This window comes from Neofelis nebulosa, chromosome 4 (assembly GCF_028018385.1).
Source record: "Neofelis nebulosa isolate mNeoNeb1 chromosome 4, mNeoNeb1.pri, whole genome shotgun sequence".
Taxonomy (NCBI): domain Eukaryota; kingdom Metazoa; phylum Chordata; class Mammalia; order Carnivora; family Felidae; genus Neofelis; species Neofelis nebulosa.
Window position 1 is genome coordinate 7523606 of NC_080785.1, and position 27137 is coordinate 7550742.

The 27137-nt window shown below is 43.0% G+C and overlaps 1 protein-coding gene across 2 annotated transcripts; it reads left to right on the plus strand.

The window, feature by feature from the left end:
- Positions 1 to 3: 3 nt before the first annotated feature.
- On the plus strand, positions 4 to 27137 carry ZNF786 (zinc finger protein 786). Of its 2 annotated transcripts, none has more exons than XM_058723921.1 (4): positions 4 to 1080; positions 18851 to 18977; positions 22778 to 22930; positions 24384 to 27137. In XM_058723921.1, the coding sequence occupies exons 2-4, from the start codon at positions 18944 to 18946 to the stop codon at positions 26426 to 26428; spliced, it is 2232 nt and encodes a 743-aa protein (XP_058579904.1). In that variant the 5' UTR covers positions 4 to 1080; positions 18851 to 18943; the 3' UTR covers positions 26429 to 27137. The 2 variants fall into 2 exon arrangements, with proteins under 2 accessions (XP_058579904.1, XP_058579903.1); XM_058723920.1 differs by lacking the exon at positions 4 to 1080 and adding an exon at positions 10879 to 11012.

Sequence of the window (27137 nt, forward strand, 5' to 3'; positions counted from 1 at the left end):
GCGCGCGCGCGCGCTCTCTCTCTCTCAAATAACAATAAAAGAAATTCCGAAACCACAGCTCGATTGAAGAAATGTTACAGACTGAAATGTTTCCCCTCAGACGCCTCAGTCTGCTTTCTATTATCAGGCCTCCTTATTTAAATTTGTACTGAGACTTTCAGTTTTTTTCTCATATAGTGAATTTTCATTTTCTCTCACATGGTGAGAGCATCTGTGTCGCGGGGGAATTTCTCTATATTACCAAAAATAAGTGTTGTCTACCATCTCCTTTGTTAACGATGCTGCACATAAATTTTTGTTTCCCTCTGGTTTAATTTAAATCACCGAAAAATCCACCATTGTCGGTAACAAGCAATGATGTAACTAACCCCTCTGCATTTTCAGTAGTATACGTCAATTCTCCAGGAGACATACTTGCCTTAATATTGGGGGCTTTTGGGTAAATACCAAAGGAAAAAATATTGCCAGTCCAAGACATCACTCCATTTTTTGTTCTGTGGCCCAATCGATCATTCTAAGGTGATTTTCCAGCCTGTTCTAGCGAACCTTCATCTGTCTCATGGACTGTCAGTCTTTTAACATCATTCCTACAAAAATGTACGGCTGTGCTTCCTTAGGGAATCTTGGGGCCTATGGAAAATTCCCACTGCTGTAGTACACGGTGGTTGCTGATCACCTGAGTCAGAATCAGCTGGAATCAAGGACACCCTACAAGTCACAGTGTCTCTACGAGAACCAACGTCTGGTTGGTACACTCCTGTAGGTGCAAGCCTCTTGGCGAGTCAATGGCGTCTTTGTGCAAAGAAAAATGCGCTTCCTCTAACCTGTGCCAGGGTGTGTGTGGGCTGGATGTCAGCCTCGGCGGCCTCTTCACCAGCACACCTCAGGACAACGCCGTGCCTTCGCCTGGGATACGTGTGGAAAACGCAGGCCCCAGGGACCCTTCCCACACCTACTGAGTGACAGTCTGTTCAAGTGAACTTGTTGGAAAAGCTCCAGAACATTTGTTCTAGTGAGTGGAGAGACTGGAGGAAGGAAAACTCTTTGAAAGCATTCTAGTCATCCTGCTGTGAAATTCAGGTTAGACCTTTTCCTTTAAGCCTCTCTCTCGTCCATTTTGTAATCAAGCTCCTTGGGATAAAAGTTTCTTACGTTATGTGTGTGTTAGGTCAGGCTGCCATAACAAAACACCGCAGACTGGGGGGCTTAAAGCACAGAAATTTGTTTTCTTACAGATCTAAAGGCTAGAAGTCCAAGACCAAGGGGCCAGCAGGATTGGTGTCTGGTGAGAGCTGGCTTCCTGTGTCCTTATGTTGTTTTTTTCCTCTGTGCACAGGGTGGGAGTGGGGGATCGCCGGTGTTTCTTCTTTTTGTTAGAAGGATACCAGCCCTGTTGGATTAGGGCCCCAGTCCTATGGCCTCATTTAACCTTAACTAGTAGACCTGAGCAAAGCGAATAAGGAGGCGCGGAGATTAAGAATGCTGTGTGTTCCTAAATGGAAAGAAATACCAAGAATGGGGAGGAAGTACTTCCTCCTCTGCCACTGCCACCACCACCCACCACCACCACCAGCCACTGCTAGCTGTGCGTGTTTGTCATCGGTTCCTCTCCTGAGCCACCACTTGTGCAGTAATGTCTTATCTCCTAGGTGCTGATGACTTTCAGATCTGTACATCCGTCTCCCTAGTTCACCTTCCCCCTGAGTATTTCTGATTTCCACAGGCATCTCAAACACAAAATGCCCAAGATAAGACTTTGCATCCAGGGGCGCCTAGGTGGCTCAGTCGGTTAAGCATCCGTCATCGGGTCAGGTCGTGATCTCATGGTTCGCGAGTTCGAGCCCCACCTTGGGCTCTGTGCTGACAGCGTGGAACCTGGAGCCTGCTTTGGATTCTGTATCTCCCTCCCTCTCTGCCCCTCAGTCACATTCTCTCTCTCTCAAAAAATAAGTAAACATTTAAAAAATTAAAAAAAAAAAGACTGTATTCATATCAACCCTCACTCTGCACTCTTCCTTACATTCTTGTATTTCCCACCTCTAAAATTACACTAACTAATCCTAAAGCTGTAAATCTGATAATGATCCTAGGTTTTCCTCCACCCAATCTGTCTCCTAAATTCCTCCCAAACAAATGCCCTTCTTTATCTCTACCATCACCACTGACTGAAGCCAACTTTTAAAAAAATTATTGTTTAAGTTTGTTTATTTCTTTTAGAGAGAACACAAGCGGGGGGAAGAACAGAGAGGGAGAGAGAGAGAATCCCAAGCAGGCTCCATGCTGTCAGCGCAGAGCCTGATGCGGCGCTCGAACTCACAAACCCTGAGATCATGACCTGAGCTGAAATCAAGAGTCTGACGCTTAATGGACTGAGCCGCCCAGCTGCCTCCTCCCAAAGCCAACTTTAAAAAAAATTTAGTGTTTTTATGGACAGATTTTCCTGCTTTCTCCTGCAGTGCATTCATTACCCTTATAACAGATTGATTTCCCTAATATCCAACTCTAATGTTATTCTCAAAAAATATTTTTTATAAGCTTCCAATTTTATTACAAACGTAAACTCCCTAACATGACATCAGAAAGAAACCTTTGAGCTGACCCAGACCTGCCTTTTCAGCTTAATCTTGTTACCTGTTCACAATATGAACCTCACTCTCACCGAATGACTCTGGTCTTTCCCAAGTGCGTCATATCCTCATGACCACTCCCTCATCTTCCCGACTCCTGCACGTTCCACCATTCAGTTTCCACACCAGCAGCATTTTAGGTATGTGCACAATGCCACAGCACCCTTTCTCTAATAGCACTCTTAGTGTTCAACTGTAACCTGCCTGCTTCCCTCAGAGACTGCACTCTGGCCAGGGCAGGGGTTTAATCTTGTTTTTGCATTTTCCCACCCAGATCAAGCCATTCTCTGGCTTAATACCTGGATCTGTGATGTACCCACTAACAGGGCGGGGTGGGGGAGCACTGAACTACATAGGACTTGATTATGGACCTGAGGGCCCCAGGGAATCAGTCAGACGCAGTCACAGGACAGCTAAACAAGGATGGTTGGAGGTGCATACATTCTCACATAGACACAAACCCTACCCCTCCCCATTCACGATGATCCTGCAATCCGTAATTCCAAAACCCATAAAGAGATAGAAGTTTAAGTGAGCCAACAAAACAAAATCAGAAGATGAATTCACTCCGTATACATTTAAATAGAGATCCCTGGAAGATACTTTAAAACCAGTGCACTTGATTCACCAAAATATAAACGAATTATAACATTTTAAAATACTAGGAAATAAACAATAAGCAGAAGTGATAAACAGGTGGATATGAAAAAAGACCTTGGAAATGAGAAAGTAAAGTTACTGATTGAACGAAAATCTCGAATAGAATAAACAAGCTTTAGGAATTTATCCAGAATGAAGTAGATAGATAAATACAAATAATAAAAGTATGAAAGCAGTGAAGATCCATAGAGAATCGATTGAGAGCTTCTGATATATACCTAACAATTCCAGAAGGAAAAAATAAATAAAGGGAGTGGCTGAGAAGCAATACTTGAAAATGGCTGAGAGGTTTCCAAAATCTTCAAATGAAAAGTGCACTACCAGGCACCTGGGTGGCTCAGTCTGTTGAGCATCTGACTTCAGCTCAGGTCATGATCTTGCGGTTTGTGGGTTCAAATCCCATGTCGGGCTCTGCGCTGACAGCTCAGAGCCTGGAGCCTGCTTCGGATTCTGTGTCTCCCTCTCTGTGCCCCTCCCCCATTCGCACTCTGTCTCTCTCAAAAATAAATATGGGGCGTCTGGGTGGCTCAGGCGGTAAGCGTCCGACTTCGGCTCAGGTCATGATCTCACGGTTCATGAGTTCGAGCTCCACGTCGGGATCTGCGCTGACAGCTCAGAGCCTGGAGCCTGCTTCGGATTCTGTGTCTCCCTCTCTCTCTCTGCTCCCCCGCTCACACTCTGTCTCTCTCTCAAAAATAAATAAGCATTAAAAAAAATAAAATAAAGACATTTAAAAAAAAAAGGAAAAGTGCACTTCCATTACATGAGAGGATGGTAAAAATCCACAGCTAGCAATGATGGTAAAACTAGCATCAAGAATAAGGAGAAAAACAGAAGGGCATGGAGAATTTGGGGGCATTACGGGTCTGTTTATTACCTTGATTTTGAGGATGGTTTCACGAACTTCTACATATGTCAAAACTTACCAAATTGTAAGGTTTAAATATATACAGTTTATAGTGTGGCAGTTGTACCTCAATAAAACAGTTAAAATATCAACAGCAATCACGAAGATGTTATATATAGTTTCTAAAACAGCTGAAGAAAAAAGGAATATAGTAAAGTGCCAATTCAGGGGCGCCTGGGTTCCTCAGTCAGTTGAGCCTCCGACTTTGGCTTAGGTCACGATCTCGTGGTTTGTGTGTTCGAGCCCCGCATCAGGCTCACTGCTGTCAGTGCGGAGCCTGCTTCAGATCCTCTGTCCCTCCCCAGCTTGTGCTCTCTCTCAAAAATAAATAAAACATTAAAAGAAAGAAAGAAAGAAAGAAAGAAAGAAAGAAAGAAAGAAAGAAAGAAAGAAAGAAAGAAAGAAAGAAAGAGGAAGAAAGGAAGAAAAAAAAAAGTACCAATCCATCTGAAGGCAGAAAAAGGAAATGATGAAAATAATAAAATAGTGAATTAAGTACACAATCAGAAGACTGTCAGATATTTTAAAAGTTCATACTATACCAAGTTTACAAGAGACATGACGACAAACACTAAACAATGAAAATAAAGTGATGGAAAAAGATTTGTCAAATGAAGCCTAGTGAAATAAACTATACATGAGAACAAGTTAGAATTTATAGCAAAATCCATAAAAAGAATCAACTAAGAAGAGTTAAGAATCACGAACTTGTAAACACCTAACAATGTAGGCTTGTACTATGAAAAGCAAAAGTTACCCAAATGACCAAAATAAATATACCATATTTTAGTTGGATAGTTAGCACACCTTTCGTAAACGTATTCATCTAGCAGACAATAATAAGCATTAATAATTTGATGTGAACAGCAAAAAATTTGTAAGTTTTACCCAACAGAAAACCCTGTATGAGAAATAACCTCAGTTGTTTTTTTTTTTTTTTTTTTAACAACGTTTATTTCTTTTTGAGACAGAGTGTGAGTTGGGGAAGGGGCAGAGAGAGAGGGAGACACAGAAGCCAAAGCAGGCTCCAGGCTCTGAGCTGTCAGCACAGAGCCTGACACGGGGCTCGAACTCACGAATCGCGAGATCGTGACCTGCGCCGAAGTCGGACACCCCAGAAATAACATCAGTTTTAAACACAGAGCATTTACAAAAATTAACTATGTAATAGGTCACAATGAAGTCTCTACATATTTTTTAAAGTTCATTTCATTGTGATCCAACTTCTACCATGAAATATTAACTTAGAAATAAAAAAGAAAATTTTAAACAACAAACAAAACTTCCTAGGCTTGGAAACTTTAAAAACACACTAAGACCTCTGGTTAAAGAGGAAATCACAATGCAATTTTAGAACTAAACATTCTAAGTTCTATATACCAAATTTGTGAGATGAAGTTTAGACATAAATCGTGTGTGTATGTGTGTGTGTGTGTGTGTACGTAAATATTTTTTAAAATTTTGTGAAAGAATTAGTTTCATAGTCAAAAAGCTAAGAGTTCTTAATGAACTCTACCTCTGGAGATAGCCAGCTAATCCCTTGTCTGATGCTCCCACAGCACTTTATACTTTGCTAATAGTATTGGATATTATTTTCACATTGTTCTTTACAAGCCTGTGTCCCTCCCCTCGAGATGGCAAATACTCTGATGGCTTGATTCATTTATTTAAATGTTTCTTGTAGCGTTAAAGATATTCAGAAGGTGTAAAGAATGTTCACCTGTGAGCAGTTGGCTCCTCTTGAATAAGTCATTTGCAGTACAGACCTGTGACTTAAAATGGGATTGCAACCTGATAAAACCATTGCATGTTGAAAATACTGTTTAAAACACCTAACCTAATGAGCATCATAGCTTAGCCCAGCCTACCTTGCATGTGCTAAAAGCACTTACATTAGCCTACAGTTGGGCAAAATCACTGAATACAAAGTTTATTTTATAATGAAGTGTTGCATAGCTCATGTAATGTATGAATACTGTAGCGAAAGTGACAAACAACGGGTGTGTGGGTGATGGTTGTAAGCACATCAGTTTTGTGCCCCTTGTGACAGTGTGGCTGACTGCAAGCTGCATCTGCCCAGCATCACGAGAGAGGATCCTCCAACAAATCGCAAGCCCAGGAAAAGATCAAAATGCAAAGCGTAGTTTCTACGGAATGCGTATTGCTTTTGTACCATTGTAAAACTGAGAAATCTAAGTGGTACCATCACAAATCGGGGACCATCTGTACTGATGGAGCACCTGTGTAACCTTGTTTTCCATCCTCTCCTGCCCACCCTTTCCCCATCCCAGCTCCCAGCGATGGCTACTATCCCAAACTGGGTATTTATTCCTGTACATGTCAGTATACTTTGCCTACATACGTGTTACTTCTAAATAATATATAGTACTATTTTATATGTCCTAAAGTTTCTGTAAGGGGTACCATATTGTACGTAACCTACAACGTGCCTTTTCAGTCATCCTTATGTTAATGTCATTCACGTATGCTCTTTAAAGCTGTAGCTCACTAGTTTTTGCTGCTACTTTTCAGTGTATGGGGGAAAAACCCACAAGAGATCCATCCTCTGGGTGATAGACACTTAAATTGTTCTGTTTTTGCTCTTAAAACAATGCTGCTATGGAGATTGTTGAATGTGGCTCCTATGTAAATGTGCAAAAACAGCGCCAAGGTTAAGACTTGCTGGATGTAGGATGGGCGCATCTTCAAAAGCAGATACTGCCATTTTCCTGACAGTAAGAGGGAACATCTTTGTGTATTTTGTGCCTATTCATGTTTCCCCCTTTCCTGAATTCACTATTCATAATTTTGCACATTATCCTCCTGAGTAGTCTTTTGATTTTTAGAAGTTATTTATATTCTTTAGATGTTTTTCCTTACTGCAAATATCTTTCCCCAGTCTGACTTAGTTTTGGTTAGGCTATTGTGGTTTTTGATGGGGAAAAAAAAAGTTTTAAATCTTAATCTAATTTCATGTATTTGTCTGTCCTTTGCACTTTGTACTTTTTGTGTTTTAAGACTATACGCATGGAAATATTCAAGCAGCATTATTTATGGCCACATTTTTTTTTAATGGCCCCTGAATATTTTACACTACCCTACCTACTATGTACTGGTATTCTCCAAAAATTCATATGTTTGAAGTCCTAACCCCCAGTATGTCAGAACAGGACTTTATTTATTTATTTAACTATGTTATATAAATATGTATATAAATATTTATTTATTTATTTGTTTATTTATTTATTTGAGAGAGATGGCGGGGAGGGGCAGAGAGAAAGGGAGACACAGAATCCAAAGCAGGCTCCAGCCTCTGAGCTGTCAGCACAGAACCCGACAACCCGATGCAGGGCTTGAACTCGAGAACCATGAGATCATGACCTGAGCCGCAGTCAGATGCTTAACGGACTGAACCACCCAGGTGCCCAGAACAGCATTATATTTAGACACAGGGCCTTGAAAGAGGTAAGTAAGGTAAAATGAGGTCATTATGGGTGGGCCCTAGTCCAATAAGATTGGTATCCTGATAAGAAGAGATTGGGATACAGAACACCCAGAGAGAGGAACATCCTTGGGAGGACACAGGAAGAAGGCATCCATCTGCAAACCAAGGAGAGTCTTCAGAGGAAACCAACTCTGCTGATACCTTAATCTCAGACTTTGGGCTTCCAGAACTGTGAGAGAGTTCATTTCTGTCTTTAACGTGCCCAGTCCGTGCAGATTAATGCATTGCCTTGCATTACATCCATTTAAGAGTAGAACTATAAGATTATGAGAAACATGGAAAACTCTGATGTGGTAAATGAAAAACAGAAGAAACAAAGTGATGTATGTCTCAGAACCATATAATAAGTACATGTCTGCAGGCAGAGACTGGAAGTTTATGTGAAAATCTTGGGGCACCCGGGTGGCTCGGTTGGTTAAGTGTCCGATTTCGGCTCAAGTTATGATCTCCCGGTTGGTGAGTCTGAGCCCCACACTGGGCTTGCTACAGTCAGCACAGAGCCCGCTCCGGATGCTCAGTCCCCCTCTCTCTCTGCCCCTCCCCCGCTCACTCCATCTCTCTCAAAAATAAAAACATTTAAAAAAATAGAACATTTACATTGGAATGCCAGAATTATAAACAAATTTTACACTTATTTATTTATTTATTTTGCAAAACTGATGTTATTAAAGCATGGGGACAGGCCCCATGGAGTGACTGATAATATACTTGGGAGTTGGGGGAGGTAAAAGCTAGAGGAAGTTTCCCAAAGGATTTTCATATGCTAAAGACACTGGATCCTGGAGGCCTAGCTATTATCAAGCTAAGGCGGTTTTCCCCTCTGGCAAAGCATTTACATTAAGACAGTAGGGAGTTCGTGCAGGAAAGTTATATACTCTGCTGGCCTCAAGCATTTGTCAATGGGCTGCAGGCCATAAGGAAATTCAATTTTATCCGCTATCTCCTTCTGCCTTTGTTTCCCACATCACTTTGATACTTAATCAGAACTTTCCTCAAAGTCCTTCATTGTCGTTTGAAGAGCAATTTGAGGTTTCCACAGGTTCACAGGAATAAGAAGCCGTGTCAGCTGACATACCAGACTCCTGGTAAGGCTGCTGGGAAACTCTAAGCAAGGTACCAGGCTGATGAGGGAGCGTGGGGCAAGCTGAAGGCAAAGTACAGGCTAACAGCAACCCCCCCCCCCCCCCCCGCCCCCAGGTGGAATATGTGTGATATTCCTCGGACACTCCTGCCTACCCAAGAACAAAGGAAAGAGGTTTAAGTGCTTGCCATGCTTAATGTGGGAAACTAAGGCAAATGAAAAATTAAATTCCCTTACTGCCTACAGCCCATAGGTAAGTCCCTGAAACAGGCAGTGAACTCCCTCTAAGGAGCTCAGCTGCCTAGATGATGACACTTTGCTACAGGCAAAAGAGAATCTTAGCTTAACATTACCTCAACCTCGAGGATCCTGTAATTCTACTTCATTTCAACCGCCCCGAGATATATACTGGCAATCTTACTCCAAGCTTATGCCCCTCACCCCCCCATATACATCTGAAGGGTCTCATGACTGAGGTTTTCTTAAATGGTAATAAGTAATGTTTCCCTAGCAACAGGTAGCCCCTCAAGGTCCTGGAAACCTTGCTTCCAAAATACCTTCGAGACTTACTCTACCCCTAACTCCCTCCCAACCTGAGGGTATATAATGAGTTACCTGTCAGGAACCCAGTGCAGCTTTTCCTGCCCATGGGTCCTGTCCCCACGCTTTAATAAAATCACCTTTTTTGCACCAAAGACGTTTTCAAGGATTTTTTTTTTCTCGGTCGTTGGCTCTAGACCGCCCTACCCCACCATCACCCCAAAACTTCATCAAGGTCAATAGTTCCAAGGGGCTCTATTAGCTTCATTCTTCGAAAAGTCAACCTTAGTTCCTTAAAGCTATGGCCATCTAGCTGAGTCTATGCATGGCTCTCAAATATGACATTCCAGCCAAAGTCTTGGTAATATAAACAGTATTTCGAATGGCGTCCAAGTTTGGACTAAGCCTCAGAATCATTAGGATGCCAAATGATGTGGTTTGAAGTGTCAGGGTTCAGAGCCAATGGCCAAGAAATAGTTCTTGAGATGTCTGTCTTCAGTGTAAAAATGTGGCTTTATTAAAGCACCGGACCGACCCATGGGCGGAAAGAGCTGCCTACTTCTTTTTAAATTTGCTTTATTGTTGTTAAATTTCAAATTTTTTTAAATTTATTTTTTTATTAAAAAAATTTTTTTTTAATTTTTTTTTTTTTTTGATGGGGAGAGAGAGAGAGAGAAAGAGAGAGAGAGAGAGAGACGGAGCATGAGCGGAGGAGGGGCAGAGAGAGAGGGAGACACAGAATCCGAAACAGGCTCCAGGCTCTGAGCGGTCAGCACAGAGCCCGACGCGGGGCTCGAACTCACAGACCACGAGATCATGACCTGAGCCGAAGTCGGACGCTCAACCGACCAAGCCACCCAGGCGCCCCCCAATTTTTTTTTTTTTTTAAAGAAAACCGTTAAGGTAGGGGGAAGCAATGACATATATCCCAGCACTTCAATCACACTGAGTACTTAAGAGTGAAAGACGAAGTAAACTGAAGATCCATTTCACATTTAGGTTATAAGACCATTTCTTGGATTTTATAGACTGTAAGTCACGTCCTAATTTAAGTCCATGGGGTCAGCGATGCCATGTGTCTGCCTGACTCCCTGAAGATGAATTCCCAGCCTCCTGGTCCCTGGTGGGAGGATTCTGATGCGGGTAGGGGGGTATTGCACACTCTTAGAATCGCCGGACGGACTCCCCATTGCCCATGACAAGGACCTGCTCGTTGACCCCCTGGGCCGGCTCACCTCCCTCGCTTCATTCGCGGGATGGCCTCAAAGATGATCCTCCCCTCGCCTGGGGTCCGCTTCGGGGAGGAACCAGCCCCGCGCCCCCTCTCCGTCCGGGGCTCAGTGAAGAGCGAGCCTTCTCCCCACTTGCAGCTGAAGCCCCACGTCCGCCTCTCCGTCTTCCTCTCTCCAGCTCCTTTCAGCGCCTCTCGTCTCCGTCTTCCTCGCTAGGAGACCCAGACCCTGCGCCAGGACCCGGGGACGGTGCTGGCTCCTCCCGGCCGCAGGGGGCGCTGTGGGGCCGGGCCGGGCGCGAGTCCCAGCGTGCACCGCGCGGGGGCTGGGCTTTGCGGGGCTGGGCGGAGCTGGAGGCCGCGCGCCTGAGGAGGTGCCGCGGGGCCGCCCGGGAACTTAGCGTCCCCGCGGGGGCGGGGGCCGGGAGGGACCGTGAAGGGCCATGGCCGAGCCGGCTCCGGTAAGAAAGGCTCCGTGCGCGGACGCCCAGTTTCGGGGCTTGGGGCGGGTCTTCGGGCTCCGGCGTGGCGGGCCGCCATCCGGGGTCTTCGCGGGGTGGCAGCGGAGGACGGGTGGAGCGGCGTCTGTCCGGGTGTAAGGTCCGGACCGTGGACGGAGCCGGTGGCCGCACTCCGGAACAAGCCGAGCGGGGATCAGGCCCACTCAGCAGCGTGCCCTGCCTGGCCGGGGGCGCCCGGGCGTGGCGGGGGCTGACAAGGGAAAGGAGGGAAATGGGTCTGGTTCCCTTGTGGGTGTCACAGCTCAGCCACTTTTACATGGCAGTTACTGAATTCAGAACAAGTGTTTAAAAAATTTAAGACTCTGAGTGATTGAAATGATGGCTGGCAGCGGCTTGAATACGATAATTCATCTGCTAACGTTTGAGTGTAAGAAGGAAGGAAGACAGGTCGGAAGGAATAGAATAGGATATAAAAATCTAAGCAGAATACACACTATTTGTTTAATGTTTTGTTGCAATCGAGGTTTAGAAGGAATGACCATTTATTATGTTTTTTTTTAATACCTTACAAACTTTCATATTGAGCATTTTTTCTTTTTTTTTTTTAATTTTTTTAATATTTATTTATTATTAAGAGATAGAGAGACACAGAACGTGAGCAGGGGAGGGGTGGAGAGATGGGGAGACAGAATCTGAAGTAGGCTCCAGGCTCTGAGCTGTCAGCACAGAGCCCTCCGCGGGGTTTGAACTCACAAACTGAGAGATCATGACCTGAGCCAAAGTCGGTCGCTTAACCAACTGAGTAACCCAGGCGCCCCGAGCATTTTTTCTGATCACTAAATGAATTCATGAGGTTATTTCAAAGTAGCGTTAATAGTCTCAGCTAAGAAAGCATAATTCCTAGGATTAAATATTCAAAAGATATGCAACACTTTTATGGAGAAATTATAAATAAATGGGAGATAGTGAGGCCCGTAGATGGAAAGACTAAATACAGTAAAGATGATACTTTTCTTCCAAGTTAATATGTAAATTTACCGCAGTTTTATCAAAATGGCAGTAAGATTTTTTGTGAATGTAAACAGATTTTATTTTTTGTTTAAAAAAATTTTTTTAGGGGCGCCTGGGTGGCTCAGTCAGTTAAGCGTCCGACTTCAGCTCAGGTTATGATCTCATGGTTTGTGAGTTTGACCCCTGTGTAGGGCTCTCTGTTGTCAACACAGAACCTGCTTTGGATCCTCTGCCCTTCCATGCTCGTTCTCTCTCTCTCCCCCCTCCAAATAAATAAACTTTAAAAAATAAAAAAAAATAACAGAGAAGACATACACAAGGAGAAAGTATTTGTAACCTAATTTAGCCAACAATTAATCAATATACAAGTTATATAAATAAATTGTAGAAATGAGCACCTGGGTGGCTCAGTCAGCTGAGCATCTGACTCTTGGTTTTGGCTCAGGTCGTGATCTCAGTTTGTGGGATCGAGCCCTGCATCAGGCTCTGCGCTGATGACGTGGAGCCTGCTTGGGAATCTCCCTCTCCTCTCTCTGTCCCTCCCCTATTTGTGCTGTTCTTCTCTCTCTCAAAATAAGTAAACTTAAAAAAAATGAAATCCTAGAAATGAAAGCATAAGTCACCCAGTAAAAACTATAGGTAAAAGATCTGAACAGTCAGTTCAGAAAACTGAAAACAAATGGTCAGTGGATAAAAGAATGGATTAAAAATTGTGACATATTCAGATAATAGAACACGACACAAAATTAAATCAATTCTGTATATATCAATATGGACATATCTCAAAATGTTGAATGAAAAATCCAAGCTGCAATATAATAAAGCATTTGTGCATAAAAATTAAAGTAATATTTATAGATACTTATGTGTATTTAAAAATTAAAAACATGAATTGAAAAGTTACTACATGCACATAATGTTCGCTTCTTGGAAGAGAGAATAGGACTGAGTATAAGATATATTGAAGGGGCCCCTGGGTGGCTCGATTTGTTGAGCTTACAGCTCTTGATTTTGGCTCGGGTCATGATCTCACGGTTTGTGAGATCGAGCCCCAAGTTGGGCTCTGTGCTGACAGCATGGAGCCTGCTTGGGATTTTCTCTGTGCCTCTTCCCAGTGCCCATGCCCTCTCTCTCAAAATAAATAAACATTAAAAAAAAAAAAAACAATAGGACACCTGGGTGGCTCAGTCGGTTAAGCAGCTGACTCTTGATTTCAGCTCAGGTCATGATCTCATGGTTTGGGAGACTGAGCCCCAAGTTGGGCTCTGCACTGACAGTTGGGAGCCTGCTTGGGATTCTCTTTCCCTCTCTACCCCTCCCCCACTCACACATTTTCTCCCTCTCTCTCTCTCTCTGTCTCTCAAAATAAATAAACCTTAATAAATTTTAGAAAGATTTTAAAAATATTGAAGAGGGACTAAAGAGGACTTGAGTTTCATGTCATATTCTATTTCATTAAAAGGAAGTCTGAAGAAAAATGTTGAATTCTTAAATCAGTAGTATACTGATAACAACCCAGGATACTTGTTATAATGTTCTAATTTTCTGAATCTTTAATTTCTGAAAATTAAAGTAATAATGAAGGCTTTTTGAGCATTTCTTGAAAACATTTTTAAAGTAAGGAATTTAATCAGAGGAGAATAAGTATATTTTAAACAAAAACATGCATTCATTTCTGCTATAACACATCACATGCATTTCTAAAAATCACAGTGCAATGCAAAATCATGTAGTAAAAACTATAGCTTACCGGAGGAATGGTGTTTAGATACACAACATTCAAAAAGTTTGTCAGTGACATGTTGAAAAGATAGGAACCTAGTAAAAACACACTTTTATGCATGTTAAATTATTAACAAAATAAACTAGCTTAAAAACTACCTGAAATTTGCTTATGGAAGTGGGTGTAAGAAGGGGCAGTGAGGTGGAAGGACCATTATCCGAAATCAGACGGAAAGTTTCAACACCAGGTTTGGAGAGGTTGGGCTCATAAAACAGGGTAATTAATCTGAGGAAGCTGGCGGATTCTTCTCAAAGGGTATGCGCGGGCGTGTTTTGTATATTCCTTCTCATCTCTCTGTGGCAGCCTGGCACGGTTCCTTCCCCTCGCCACTGCTGACATTCTGTAACTGGCTAGTTTGTGTTGTAGGGGGCTGTCTCGTGCTCTGTGGGATGTTGACCAGTATCCACTACATGCAAGTAGCAGCTTGCCCAGTCCTGACAAAAGTGTCCCCAGACATTGCCAAACGTCCTCTGGGGTGTAAAATTGTCCCCATGTGGAACTGACCTAGAGTTTCTCACTGACAAACTTGCATATAAGCAAGTGTAAAATTTTGTGACAAATTATTTTTGTTTCAGTTTTTTTTTTTATGTTTATTTTTGAGAGAGAAAGCGTGAGGAGGGGAGGGGCAGAGAGAGACAGAGAATCCAAAGCAGGCTCCAGGCTCTGAGCTGTCAGCACAGAGCCTGACTTGGGGCTCGAACTCATGAGCTGTGAGATCATGACCTGAGCTGAAGTCAAACACCCAGCCTACTGAGCCACCCAGGCACCCAATACCAATCATGTTAGGACAAATTCACATTTTAAAAACATAGCAGAAATGACTGTTTCATTAAACTTAATGAATCTCTGATATAAATGTAAAGGAATTATTAGATTTTTTTAAAAACGTAAATCTAAGCTTCATATTCAATATAATGAAAAGATGAATAAAAATAAAAGTTGAAACAAACTGGACTTTAATACCCATAGGAAGTAAACACATATGGCAAAACATTGGGAGTTAAAACTGATGTAAAGAAGACAATAGGGGGCGCCTTGGTGGCCCAGTTGGTTTTGGTTTCAGCTCAGGTCATGATCTCGCAGTTTTGTGAGTTCCAGCCCCACGTCAGGCTCTGTGCTGACAGTGGGGAGCTGTTTGGGATTCTCCCTCCCTCTGCCCCTTCCCTGCTTACATTCTCTCTGTCTCTCTCAAAATAGATAAATTTTAAAAAAACTTAAAAAAGAAAGCGATAGGGGCTCCTGGCTGGCTCAGTCAGTAGGGCATGTGACTCTTGATCTCAGGGTTGTGGCTCAAGCCCCACATTGGGTGTAGAGATTACCTAAAAAGAAAAAAAAAAATCTTAAATATAATTTGAAAAAGAGAGAAAAGGAAACCATAAAAGAATGTGCATTTAATGTAAATTACTTTAACAAATATATAATTTACATGCTTCTAGTTATAAACCTTAGACAGATGCATGCTATCACCACTCTTATTCAACATCATTCCAGCCAATACAATAAGAAAAATAAGAAATGATAGGCTTAAATGGTTAAAAGAAATGTTAATTTGCAGATCTCGTTCTCAACATAGACACTCCAAGGCAGTCAACTAAAGTGTTAGCCAACAAGGGAATTCATTTCCAGAATAAACACAAAAATTAGCTTCCCAACCTTTCATAATTAGAAATTTTAGTGGGGGGAAAAACAAAACAAAACATGGTAGCAACAAAAACTCTACCATCCCTAGAAATCAGCCTGTTGAGAATTATGTAAAATCTACATGAAGAAAACTAATTTTACTAAAGCACATAAAAATGTCTAGAAAAATGAGAGAGATGGTTCTGCGTGGAAAGAACCCATATTTTAGAGGCCCATTTCTCCCCAAATTAATATATTAAGCATATTCGTATCAGAATCCCATGAGAATTTGTATAAATTTGACAAAATATCTTTACTATTTATGTAGAAGAGAAAACAGACAAGAAAAGCCAAGACGTTTTCCTATGGGAAATGATGGAGGTTAGTGGTGGATGGTCATGCCCCCTTAAAAAGCAAAATATCTAGGGGTGCCTGGGTGGCTCAGTCGGTTAAGCGGCCGACTTCGGCTCAGGTCATGATCTCACAGTCCGTGAGTTCGAGCCCCATGCCGGCTCTGTGCTGACAGCTCAGAGCCTGGAGCCTGTTTCAGATTCTGTGTCTCCCTCTCTCTGACCCTCCCCCCTTCATGCTCTGTCTCTCTCTGTCTCAAAAATAAAGGTTAAAAAAAAATAAGAAAAAGCAAAATATCTGATAAAACTATAAGAATTATACTGCAGTATTGGAGCAAAAAAGGATAAATGGAAGTATAAATGGAGTATAAATGGCAAGTATCAATGGAAGCCTAATTAATGAAAAACAATCCCAAATCAATGGTGAAAGAATAGACTGTTGAGTAAGTTTTGTGATAACTGAAAATCCACTTGGAAAAAGAATTATGTTCCTTCCTGTTATGTTACACATAAATAAGTTCCAGATGGAAAACAGTCTAAGTCTAATAAAAGTTATAAGAATGTTATGAAGAATTTAAGAGAATATTTTATAATTTTAGAATAGGAGAAGTCTTCCAAATCAAGATACTAAACCCTAAAGCCACAAAAGAGGTTCTCCTGAAAACTATAATAAAAGAAAAGCAGTGTAGAAGATGGAGAAATTATCTTTATTTGAGAATTTTTATTGTATCCCACCATAAACTTAATAGGATTGATAAATAATATGGCACATTAATTGGATACACAGTAAGTTTACAAAAATCAGTAACTTTTTAAAAAGCTATTAATAATAATTTGAAATGGCACCCCAAAAGGGGTGGTCTCATTTACAGTTGTTGGAAAGACCACAGAATACCAGAAATAAAGTTAATAAAAAAGACTCAGAACATTTATGAAGAAAATAATTAAGTTTATTAAGGATAGCAAGCTGGACCAAATGAATATAGAACATGTTTCTAGATGAGATCAATCTTTCCTAAATACATATATACAGTTAATGCAGTCCAGACTGGAATTCCAATGCACTCTTTTTGTTGGACTAAATAATTTTGGAGTTTATAAGGAAGGATACATATCTATGAAATCACAGCAGTAACTTTGAAAAGAATGTGAGGAGAGGGTAAGACTTACCATCCCATTATTACAATATTGCATAGGTACTGTAATCAGACACATATAGAAAGTGTAAGAATATATAGATTCACATATTTATGAAAATCTAATACATGCAAAGATTAAAGGTTGGCATTCCAATCTAAGGAGAAAGGATAGTATACTTATTGGTGTGTGATTGGCTCTCCATATGTATCTATTAAAGATGCCAATCTCATCTGTAGAATTTTCTTTGATTTTTACTAAAAATATTAACTTATTTTGAGAGAGAAAGAGATTATGTGAGCAGGGGAGGGGCAGAGAGAGAGAGGGAGAGAGGGAATCCCAAGCAGACTCCCCACTGTCAGCACTGAGCCTGATGCAGGGCTCCATCTTGCAAACTGTGAGATCATGCATGACCTGAGCCAAAATCAAGAGCCAGAAGCTCAACTGACTGAACCACCCAGGTGCCCCTCATCTATAAAATTAAATTGCAAATCTAAGGGCAAAAAATATTAGTAGAATATTTGTATAACTTTTTGGTGTGGGGGACACTTAAAAAGCTGAAAACTATGGGGGCACCTGGGTGGCTCAGTCTCACGTCTCTCTCAAAATAAACCTTTAAAAAATTAAAAAACAAACCTGGAAACCATGGAAAGGACTGACAGATCAAATTAAAGGCTCAAAATGCTCTATTTGGCAGAAGATAAATCAAAATACAAACGACTGGGGGAGAAAATGTGTGCTAGTCAATCAAAGGATGATTAACCCTGATATAAAGAAGTTCACTCAGATTATAGGAGTCCACGAGAATGTTGAGCAAAGGATGTGAACAGACATGTACAAAGATACTGGAACATCCTCCACACCCGAAAAGTATGAAAAGGATGTTAACCCTCACAAATGAATGCAAATTAAAACATTGAAATTTTTGGGGCGCCTGGGTGGCTCAGTCGGTTGAATGTCCGACTTCGGCTCAGGTCACGATCTCGCGGTATGTGAGTTCAAGCCCTGCATCAGGCTCTGTGCTGACTGCTCAGAGCCTGGAGCCTGTTTCAGATTCTGTGTCTCCCTCTCTCTCTGACCCTCCCCCGTTCATGCTTTGTCTCTCTCTGTCTCGAAAATAAATAAACGTTAAAAAAAAAAAAAAAGAAATGTTTTACCCATTGCACTGGCAAAAAAAAAAATAATAAAGGTTTAAAAACATGCTGTGCTGATGAAGGTGCAAAGAAATAAGTCTCATCTTATTAGCAAAAGGGCAAAAGTGCTGGATTTTTTTTGGAAGGCAGTCTAGTGGTATTTATTAAACTGAACATTTTTATACCTTTTGATTTAGTAGTTCTCCTTTTTAGGCTTTATCTTACAGTGGTAAAAGCACTAGTATATCAGGAAGCCTATCAGAGCATTGTTTGTAATTTATAAAGGAAATGGAAACTATATGTCCCATTCATGGGGTATGTGTGCCCATGCAATGGAATATAATGCAGTTTGCAAAAACCTGGTTTTGCCTATACACATTGACCTGGAAAAACACCTGACATATTAAGTGAATGAAGTTACACAGTGCTTTATTCCCTCTTTTGTTTTTAAAAGAAGAAAAATATCCTATACAAATGCATATGTAGTTTGAACAACCATAAAGAACCACGGAAGGTATGGTGGTTAACAGAACCACATGGTTGGAGTAGGGGGAGGAGCAGTTCTCAAGGAGGAAGCTGCTGAATACACAAGAACAGGATCCTCTAAAAAAGTCTTTTAAATTGATGAAAAGGAGGGGCACCTGGTTGGCCAGTGGGTAAAGCGGGTGATTCTTGATCTCAGGGTTGTGAGTTCGAGCTCCACGTTGAGGGTAGAGTTTACTTAAAATAAATACATTGATGAGAAGGAGCTGAAATCATTTTGAAGCAATAATGACTATGTATGTATTATGTCTGTAATTTCAGTTACCTCTGACTTTTGAAGATGTTGCCATTTATTTCTCTGAACAAGAATGGCAGAATCTGGAGGCATGGCAGAAGGAGCTTTACAAGCATGTAATGAGAACCAATTATGAGATTCTTGTTTCTCTAGGTAAGAAGTGCTTGATTTTGTGGGTAGATCCTGGAAATGGGCCTGAAAGAGGTCTTGGCCACTTGATTTTCCTGTTTGTTAGCTGGCCAGATTTCTCAGAAATTAACTCAGAAAGGTATTTTTGTTTTACCCTAGAGTCATATGTTAAATACACCAGGACTTGGGACTTTTAGTTGCTACACAGTCATAGGGTGCCATGATTTCCATATTGGAGGACTCCTAGCTCCTGTCCATAATGTACCCATATTATCTTTAATATGGGTAGTGTCCCTACTTGTCAGCTTTTACAGTGGGGTCTGTATAACTCAGAAAAGCTGTAATATTTCCCTGCAGTGAGATTTTGTAAGGCTATACCCTGAGATGTTTAACAGGAACTGTCTCTGCTTGGTTATAGTAATGTGTTCTTTTTAGTCTTTTTCCTTACTTGGTCTTCGTATGTTTTGGTTTTTTTAAATTTATCAAATGTGATTTTTAACAATCAGTTTGTTCAGAGAAGTGTCGAATGATAAAGTCTCTGCTTCATCCTCACTCCTGCACTCAGTTCATTTCCCAAGGCAACCACGTTTAACCTTTTCTGTTTTAGTTCTTACTGTGGTTTCCTCCAATCTTACTATCATGCTTGTGTCTCACTTTCTTGATTTATTATGTCTAGACAGCATTAACTCATTACTATGAAAAATGAGGGATTAACTCACTTACAGGATCTTCTGTCTCCTTTTTTCCCTTTCCCCCGAATTTTGAGGTGTTTTTTTTTTTTTCAGGCCTCTATGGGCTAACTTTATAACTTAAATAATAAACTTCTAGATCATGTTCTGTGAACTTCATATTACATCTCGATTACTTCAGTGTATGAAGATAAGGTGATTAGTTCTCCTGTACTTCCCGTCACCTCTTCTGCCAGCTCCTAACAGCCATACCACTTCTTTATATCATAAGGTTTCTAATACTTTATATTCTATTCTTTTACCATAATTAAGTTTTCTAGGCTTTACATAGATAGTGTTGTTTCTAAAACATATAATCTAAGATATTACATATTTTTATTTTTACTGAAGAACCAATTAAAGTAATTGAATCTATAGAGAAAGAAAGATAATCTTATTATCATCCATCCTGTTCTACCCAGAAAGAATGTTCCAAACATCAGGATTAAATGGATGTGAAGTGGTATATTGTTGTGGTTTTGATTTGAATTTCCTTAACAGCTAATCATGTTGAGCATCTTTTCATTTGTATACCTTCTTAGGAGAAATGTCTATTCAAATACTTTGCTCATTTTTAAATTTATTTCTTTGTCTTTTTATTGTTGAGTTTTAAGAGTTCTCCATTTGTAGGGCGCCTGGTGGCTCAGTCTGTTAAGCATCTGACTCTTGATCTCATCTCAGGTCTTGATCTCAGGGTCATGAGTTCAAGCCCTGTGTTGTATTCAAAGCCTATTAAAAACAAATTCCCTATTTGTTTTGGATACTGGACCCTTATCAGATACATAATTTGCAGATAATTTTCTCCCATTCTGTGGTTGTCTGTTCACTTTCTTTATTTTTTAAATTTTTTTGGGGGGGGGGAGAGAGAGAGAGAGAGAGAGAAAATATGAGTGGGGGAGGGGCAGAGAGAGGGGAAGGACAGGATCCTAAGCTGGCTTGGTGCTGTTTTTTGACATCTCTTCTCACAGACTGAGATCACGACCTGAGCCGAAGTTGGATGCTTAACCGACTGAGCCACCCAGGTGCCCCTGTTCACTTTCTTGACATTATCCTTTGAAGCACAAAAGTTATCAATTTTCATGAAGCCCAACTTCTTTTTCTTGTGTTGCTTGAGCTTTTGGTGTCATATCTGAGAAACCATTGCTTATTCCAAAGTCACACAGATTCACTCCTATGTTTTCTTCTGAGAGGTTTAGAGTTTCATTGCTTACATTTAGGTCTTTGATACCTTTTGAGTTAATTTCTGTATACAGTGTGAAGTAGGGATCCAACTTCTTTTGCATATGGATATCCAGTTGTCCCAACACCATTTGTTGAAAAGTCTTTCCCCATTGAATTCTCTTGGCACCCTTTTGGAAAATCAGTTTACCATAAATGTAGAGTTTTATTTGTGGATTCTCAATACTGTTTCATTGATGTATATATCTTTGTCTTTTTGATTACCATTACTTTTAGGATCAATTTGTCAAAAAACAAGGCAGATTGGATTCGGGGAATATTGTCATTTTAACAATATCAAGGATTCCTTTTCATGAACATGGGATATCTTCCTATTCATTTATGACAAAGTCTCTTTGAACAATATTTTATAGTTTTTATTGTATAAGTCTTGGATTTCTTTTATTAAATTTATTCCTAAATGTTTTATTCTTTTCTGTGTTATTATAAATTGAATTGTTTTCTTGGTTTTGTTTTTTTATTTATTTTTTAATTTTTAAGTTTATTCACTCAGAGAGAGAATGAGAGAGAGAGAGAGCGCGCGCAAGCACAAGCTTGGGAGGGGCAAAGAGAAAGGGAGAGAGAATACCAAGCAGGCTCTGCACCATCAGCTCAAAGCCTGATGTGGAGCTTGAACTCACAAACTGTGAGATCATGACCTGAGCCAACGTTGGACACTTAACTGACTGAGCCACCCAGGCTTTACTTTTGGAAAAATACTTTTATTTTAAAAGATGCTGGGATTTCAACAGATGAAGATTGAGAATAGGTATATGGATTTAAACAAAAGATAAGGATTCCTTTTCTCATGAAAGAAGTCTTAGAATTCTTTTGGGATTGAAGTCAGATTTCAGAGGACAAGGAGGAATCTAGAACAGTGATCTGTCTCCACATGTACTACACCACTCTGACATTTTATTCCTGAGGCAGGCATTACCCAGCGTACCCTCTTTCTCTTGTTTGAACCATACACTGATCTCCCTTTAGCAACCTATGAAGCATACTTTAGATTCTGTTAAATATATTTTATTGAAAGAAAATTTTACTTGAAAATAAATAAATTAAACATTTCTTTTGGGAAATGGGGGTCATATATTAAAGAATCTTGTAACTTTTCATCTGTTTATTTCATTGCTTACAACCCTTTTTTTTAAAAAATAATTTGTTTTTATTAATGTTTTTTAACGTTTATTTTTGAGACAGAGAGAGACAGAGCACGAACAGGGGAGGGGCAGAGAGAGAGGGAGACACAGAATCTGAAACAGGCTCCAGGCTCTGAGCTGTCAGCACAGAGCCTGACTCGGGGCTCGAACTCACGGACCGTGAGATCGTGACCTGAGCCGAAGTCGGACGCTTAACCGACCGAGCCACCCAGGCGCCCCTCAACCCTTTTTATTCTAGCAGAACTCCACCATGTTTGGAGTCATGATTAGCACCGTCACCAGAGAACTTCTGAGAATATTTTAGCTGGAGCTACCTACTTTGAAATTGCCTAGGACAGGCATTCGAGTTATTTTTCCATCTCCCCCTCTTCTCGTGATATCTGTCCAGCTGTCTCCAGAGCTGTCCCACCATTCTCAGAGCACCCTCCTAGTGAGTTTTAGGAAACCCATGGCTAAATACATATTGCTAGACATATGGGGACCAAGACAGGATTTAAACAGTATAACTGATTTAACAGGTCCAGAAAGATTAGGAAGAACTTTTAGGATGTGTGGGCAGTTTTACTCCTCTTTGTGCAAACCTATAATCTATTTTTTGACATCTCTTCTCATACATTATCCCAGGAATACATTTAAAAAATTTAAAAACAACTCCACGTGCTTTAAATTTAGTGCTCAAAGAAACCAAAATACCCTGTCTAACTTCTTTGTACAGATGATGGACTTCCCAAACCAGAACTAATATCACGGATTGAACAGGGGAAAGAGTTCTTCAAGAACTGGGGAGAATCACAGAAATCAGGAAACATAATTTGCTCTTCAGCTGATCTGCATTTTGATCCAGTTATTGAGGGACATCTGTTTTGGCGTGAGTATTAAGAAATTAGGGCCCTTTCCTGAGGACATCACATTCAGATATCTTTGTTCCAGTTCTCTGATCATGTCTTCCTGTTTGGCTAGGCTGAGGCTTGATGTCTGGCATATTCTAGAAAAAGGCAGTAAAGCACAGTGGTTAGGAGTATGGGTCCTGGACTCTGAGTCTGGATCTTGCTTTTCCGGGTCGCCTTGGGCAAGTTATTCAACCTCTCGATATTTCAATTTCCTGGCCTATGAAATGAAGATAATAAAAGCACCTACATTATAGGTTTAAATAGGTTGGTATACATAAAGTGTTAAAATGATACATGGCACACAGTAAGAGCTCAGTAAGTAGGCACTGTTGTTAGTAGGCAGGGCTGGTATGGGGCGGGGTGGTAGCGAAACTGGTTACCTAAATCCTAGTGATCAAAATTGCTTCCTTCCTATCTGGGAACTGTTGTCTCTACTTGAATACCTAAAACTTAGCTCTCCTCTGTTGTTTCTTGTTATCATAGGAGAGTCTGAAATTTTTGGATTCTTAAAAGGCAGCATTAAAATACGGAATGAGAAAGCCAACGGGAGCATCATTCCCAGAAATTTGTTTAGTTTGCTTAGTTTGTTGCTGCTGCTTTCTGGACAGTAAAGGAGTTTTGCTTCACAAATTCTTTCACTTTTTACCATCTGTTATCAATTCTTCCAAGAAACCTTTTTAAAAGGTTGGTGGAAATAGGGGCGAGGAGTGGGGAACAGAGCCGAAGCCCTGCTGCCTGGCCTGAGGGACATCCCCTGGGTGACATGGGACCGTGGTGTTAGGGTCTATTAGTGACACCGTCATCATGCTGACTCCAGAAATGCCTCCACATCAAAACGGCACAAGTTGGATGGTCCTGTAGTCATGGCGGTGAGCACAAGGGGTGTGCAGTATGCCAGGCACATGTTCAACACTGTAACTGCAAGAACTCACTTAATAATCATGACAATCAAATGTCCTGTTGTTTCCCTGTTTCTACGGGAGAAGGAACCAAAGCCAAGAGAGATTCACTTGACAGAGGCTAGACAGCGGAAAGGTGGGATTTGAACCCAGACGGTCTCATTTCAGAGCATAGGCCCTATTAAGACCTATATTTTCCTTTTTTTTTTTTTTTAAGTTTATTTATGTAATCTCTATACCCAACATGAGGCTCGAACTGATGACGCTGAGATCAAGAGTGGCATGCTATTCCGACTGAGCCAGCCAAGCGCTCCTAGATTTTCCTCTTTTAAGATAAGTTTTTTTTCGGTTTAATTTTAGCAGACTCTCACCAAACTCCTGGTCATTAAATGGAACCATACTGAAATGTCCTTGGTTGTGGAGCTCTGTGGGAGCTGGGTTCCCAGAGGTCACTGTTACTGCTCCCTTTCCTGGTGATATAAGCCTTTAGTCATGACAGGAATACGGACTGAAGTTTTGTTTTCCATTTCAGGAAGTCAACAAGCTGTGCATTCAGGAGAAGCTAAATGCCGGTTCCAAGTAGATCTCCTACAGGGCCAGTGCCCCTCTGAACCCTCACTAGGAGGAAGGGCAGATGCTTCCTTCAGGCCTGACGGGAGGAGCGCTCTCGTGACTCCACACAGACATGTCGCATGGGCTCCAATTCCAGTAGTCCCCAGCTGCAGGGAACCTACCCAGAGAGAAGGAATCCCAAGTCCCAGAACTCTGGCTACCCCTGCCTTTCAGGAGGTCCCCTCCTGGGAGGGCACCCAGCACCCAAGCGCTGTCAGTGAGGAAAGCTTTTGGAAGAAGAGTCACTTGAGGGACCAGCCGTGTAGGCCCTGGAAGAAATTCAGCAAACAAGCCGATCCACAGCAACAGCGCAGCATCCCTCAGGGTCGGAGGCATTTCCGGTGTCACGACTGCGGGCGGAGCTTCCACCGGAAGAGGTATTTGCTCAGGCATCTGGCTGTACCGGCGGGGACGAGCCCCCCGCAGGGCCCTGGATGTAAACGGTGCGGCCCGCGCAAGCAGAGCCTTCTAGGCCACCGCCTCCGGCGCCGGGGGGAGAGGCCTTCCCAGTGCCCCAGGTGCGACCGGAACGCTCTCCCGAAGAACAGCCTGGCGGCTCCCCAGGGCCAGCCCAGCAGGGGGAGGCTGGTCTCCCGTGGCGAAGGTGACCTGGCCCTCCCAGGGAAGGCACGGCGGGCCAGCTTGCGCTCGGGAGGGAAGCCAGGCCCGTGGCCGGGGGCCGCGGAGACTGTCCGGCACCGCCCCGCCGGGGAGAGGCCGTTGTCTTGCCCCGAGGGTGGCGAGCGCTTCGCTGCCGGGTCCCAGCTCGCCAGCCACAAACGGGTGCACGCGGGAGAGCGGCCCTTCCGGTGCCAGGAGTGCGGCGACAGCTTGCGCCCGAGCGGCTCGCTGGAGGTCCACCGGCGCGCGCACGGCGGCGGCAGACCCTTCTCCTGCGCCAAGTGCGGCAAGGGCTTCGCCAAGCGGTGTAAGCTCACGGAGCACTTCCGAGTGCACAGCGGGGAGAGGCCCTTCGGGTGCGCCGACTGCGGCCGGAGCTTCCGCCAGAGGGGACAGCTGCTGCGGCACCGGCGCCTGCACACGGACGAGAAGCCCTTCCAGTGCCCGGAGTGCGGGCTGAGCTTCCGTCTCCAGAGCATGCTGAGAGCACACCGGCTCCGGCACGGCGGGGAGAGGCCGTTCTCCTGCGGCGAGTGCGGCAGGGGCTTCGCGCACCGCTGCAAGCTCCGGGAGCACCTGCGAGTGCACAGCGGAGAGAGGCCCTTCCGGTGCCCCGAGTGCGACAAGAGCTTCCGCCTCAAGGGCATCCTGAAGGCCCACCAGCGCACCCACAGCAAGGAGAGGCCCTTCTCGTGCGGGGAGTGCGGCAAGGGCTTCACCCGGCAGTCCAAGCTCGCCGAGCACTTCCGCGTGCACAGCGGCGAGAGGCCCTTCCGCTGCTCCAGCTGCGACCGGAGTTTCCGCCTCAAGGGGCAGCTGCTTAGTCACCAGCGCCTGCACACGGGCGAGAGACCCTTCCAGTGCCCCGAGTGCGGCAAGAGCTACCGCGTCAAGGCCGACATGAAGGCCCACCAGCTGCTGCACGGCGGCCAGATGCCCTTCTCCTGCGAGTGCGGCAAAGGCTTCGCCAAGCAGTCCAAGCTCATCGAACACGTACGGACGCACACGGGGGAGAAGCCCTTCCAGTGCCCCACGTGCGACAAGAGTTTCCGCCTGAAGGCGCAGCTGCTCAGCCACCAAGGCCTGCACACAGGCGAGAGGCCCTTCCACTGTCCCGAGTGTGATAAGAACTTCCGGGAGAAGGGACACATGCTGAGGCACCAGCGCATACACAGACCCGAGAGGCCGTTCGCCTGCGGCGACTGTGGCAAGGGCTTCATCTACAAGTCCAAACTTGCCGAACACATCCGCGTGCACGCCAAATCCTGCAGTGCCCCCAGCGAGCCTGACGTCAAGAAGAGGCTCAGCCAGCTGTTCGCAATGATCGAGGCTGACTGGAGTTGAGGCCGGGAAGGGCGTCCAGAGCCTTCCGCAGGCTTGACATTCCCTGGGAATCCACAGCAGCCATAGCAAAACCCGCCGGGAGACAGATTTTAGGAACAGGGGCCCTTTTTTGAACAAGAATGGAACCAAGTTAGGAGTATGAGAAGCCACAAAGGATTTTCTCGGCTAAAACATCACCAGGAAGGGGCGCCTGGGTGGCCCAGTCACTTGAGCATCCGACTCCTGATTTCGGCTCAGGTCATGATCTCAGGTTGGTGGGTTCGAGCCCCAGATCTGGATCCATGCTGACAGCCCGATCCTGCTTGGGATTCTCTCTTACCCTCTGTCTCTGTCCTTCCCCCCGCTCAGGCGCGGGCGCTCTCTTTCTCTCTCTAAAATAAACATTTAAAACATCACCAGTTCTATTTCCTATCCATTGATAAAAGAGATACCTGTTCTTCTTACCATCTTAAGTGGTAATTTCCCCCCAAATGTTCAGCTAGCTCTGAAATCCCAGCTTGAATTAAGACAAAAGGAAATCCTTCCAGTACTGTTCCCAAAGTTGAGGAGATGAGGTGGCTATTAAATGTCCACTGTTCTCTTTTTCACAGTATGATTCTAAAGTGGGGGTTCAGGTATGTGTGAATTTTGTTGCAGCCCTGATATAATGTTGAATTTGGTTTTGATTCATTTATTTTGAAACTGTGAGCAATAAAACAAGTTCTCTGAA

What these genes read in the sequence shown, in the direction of transcription:
- ZNF786 (XM_058723920.1), top strand. An exon ending in TGAGATTCTTGTTTCTCTAG is followed by an intron (nt 18,978 to 22,777) that starts GTAAGAAGTGCT and finishes TTCTTTGTACAG; the next exon opens with ATGATGGACTTCCCAAACCA. An exon ending in TGAGGGACATCTGTTTTGGC is followed by an intron (nt 22,931 to 24,383) that starts GTGAGTATTAAG and finishes TTTCCATTTCAG; the next exon opens with GAAGTCAACAAGCTGTGCAT.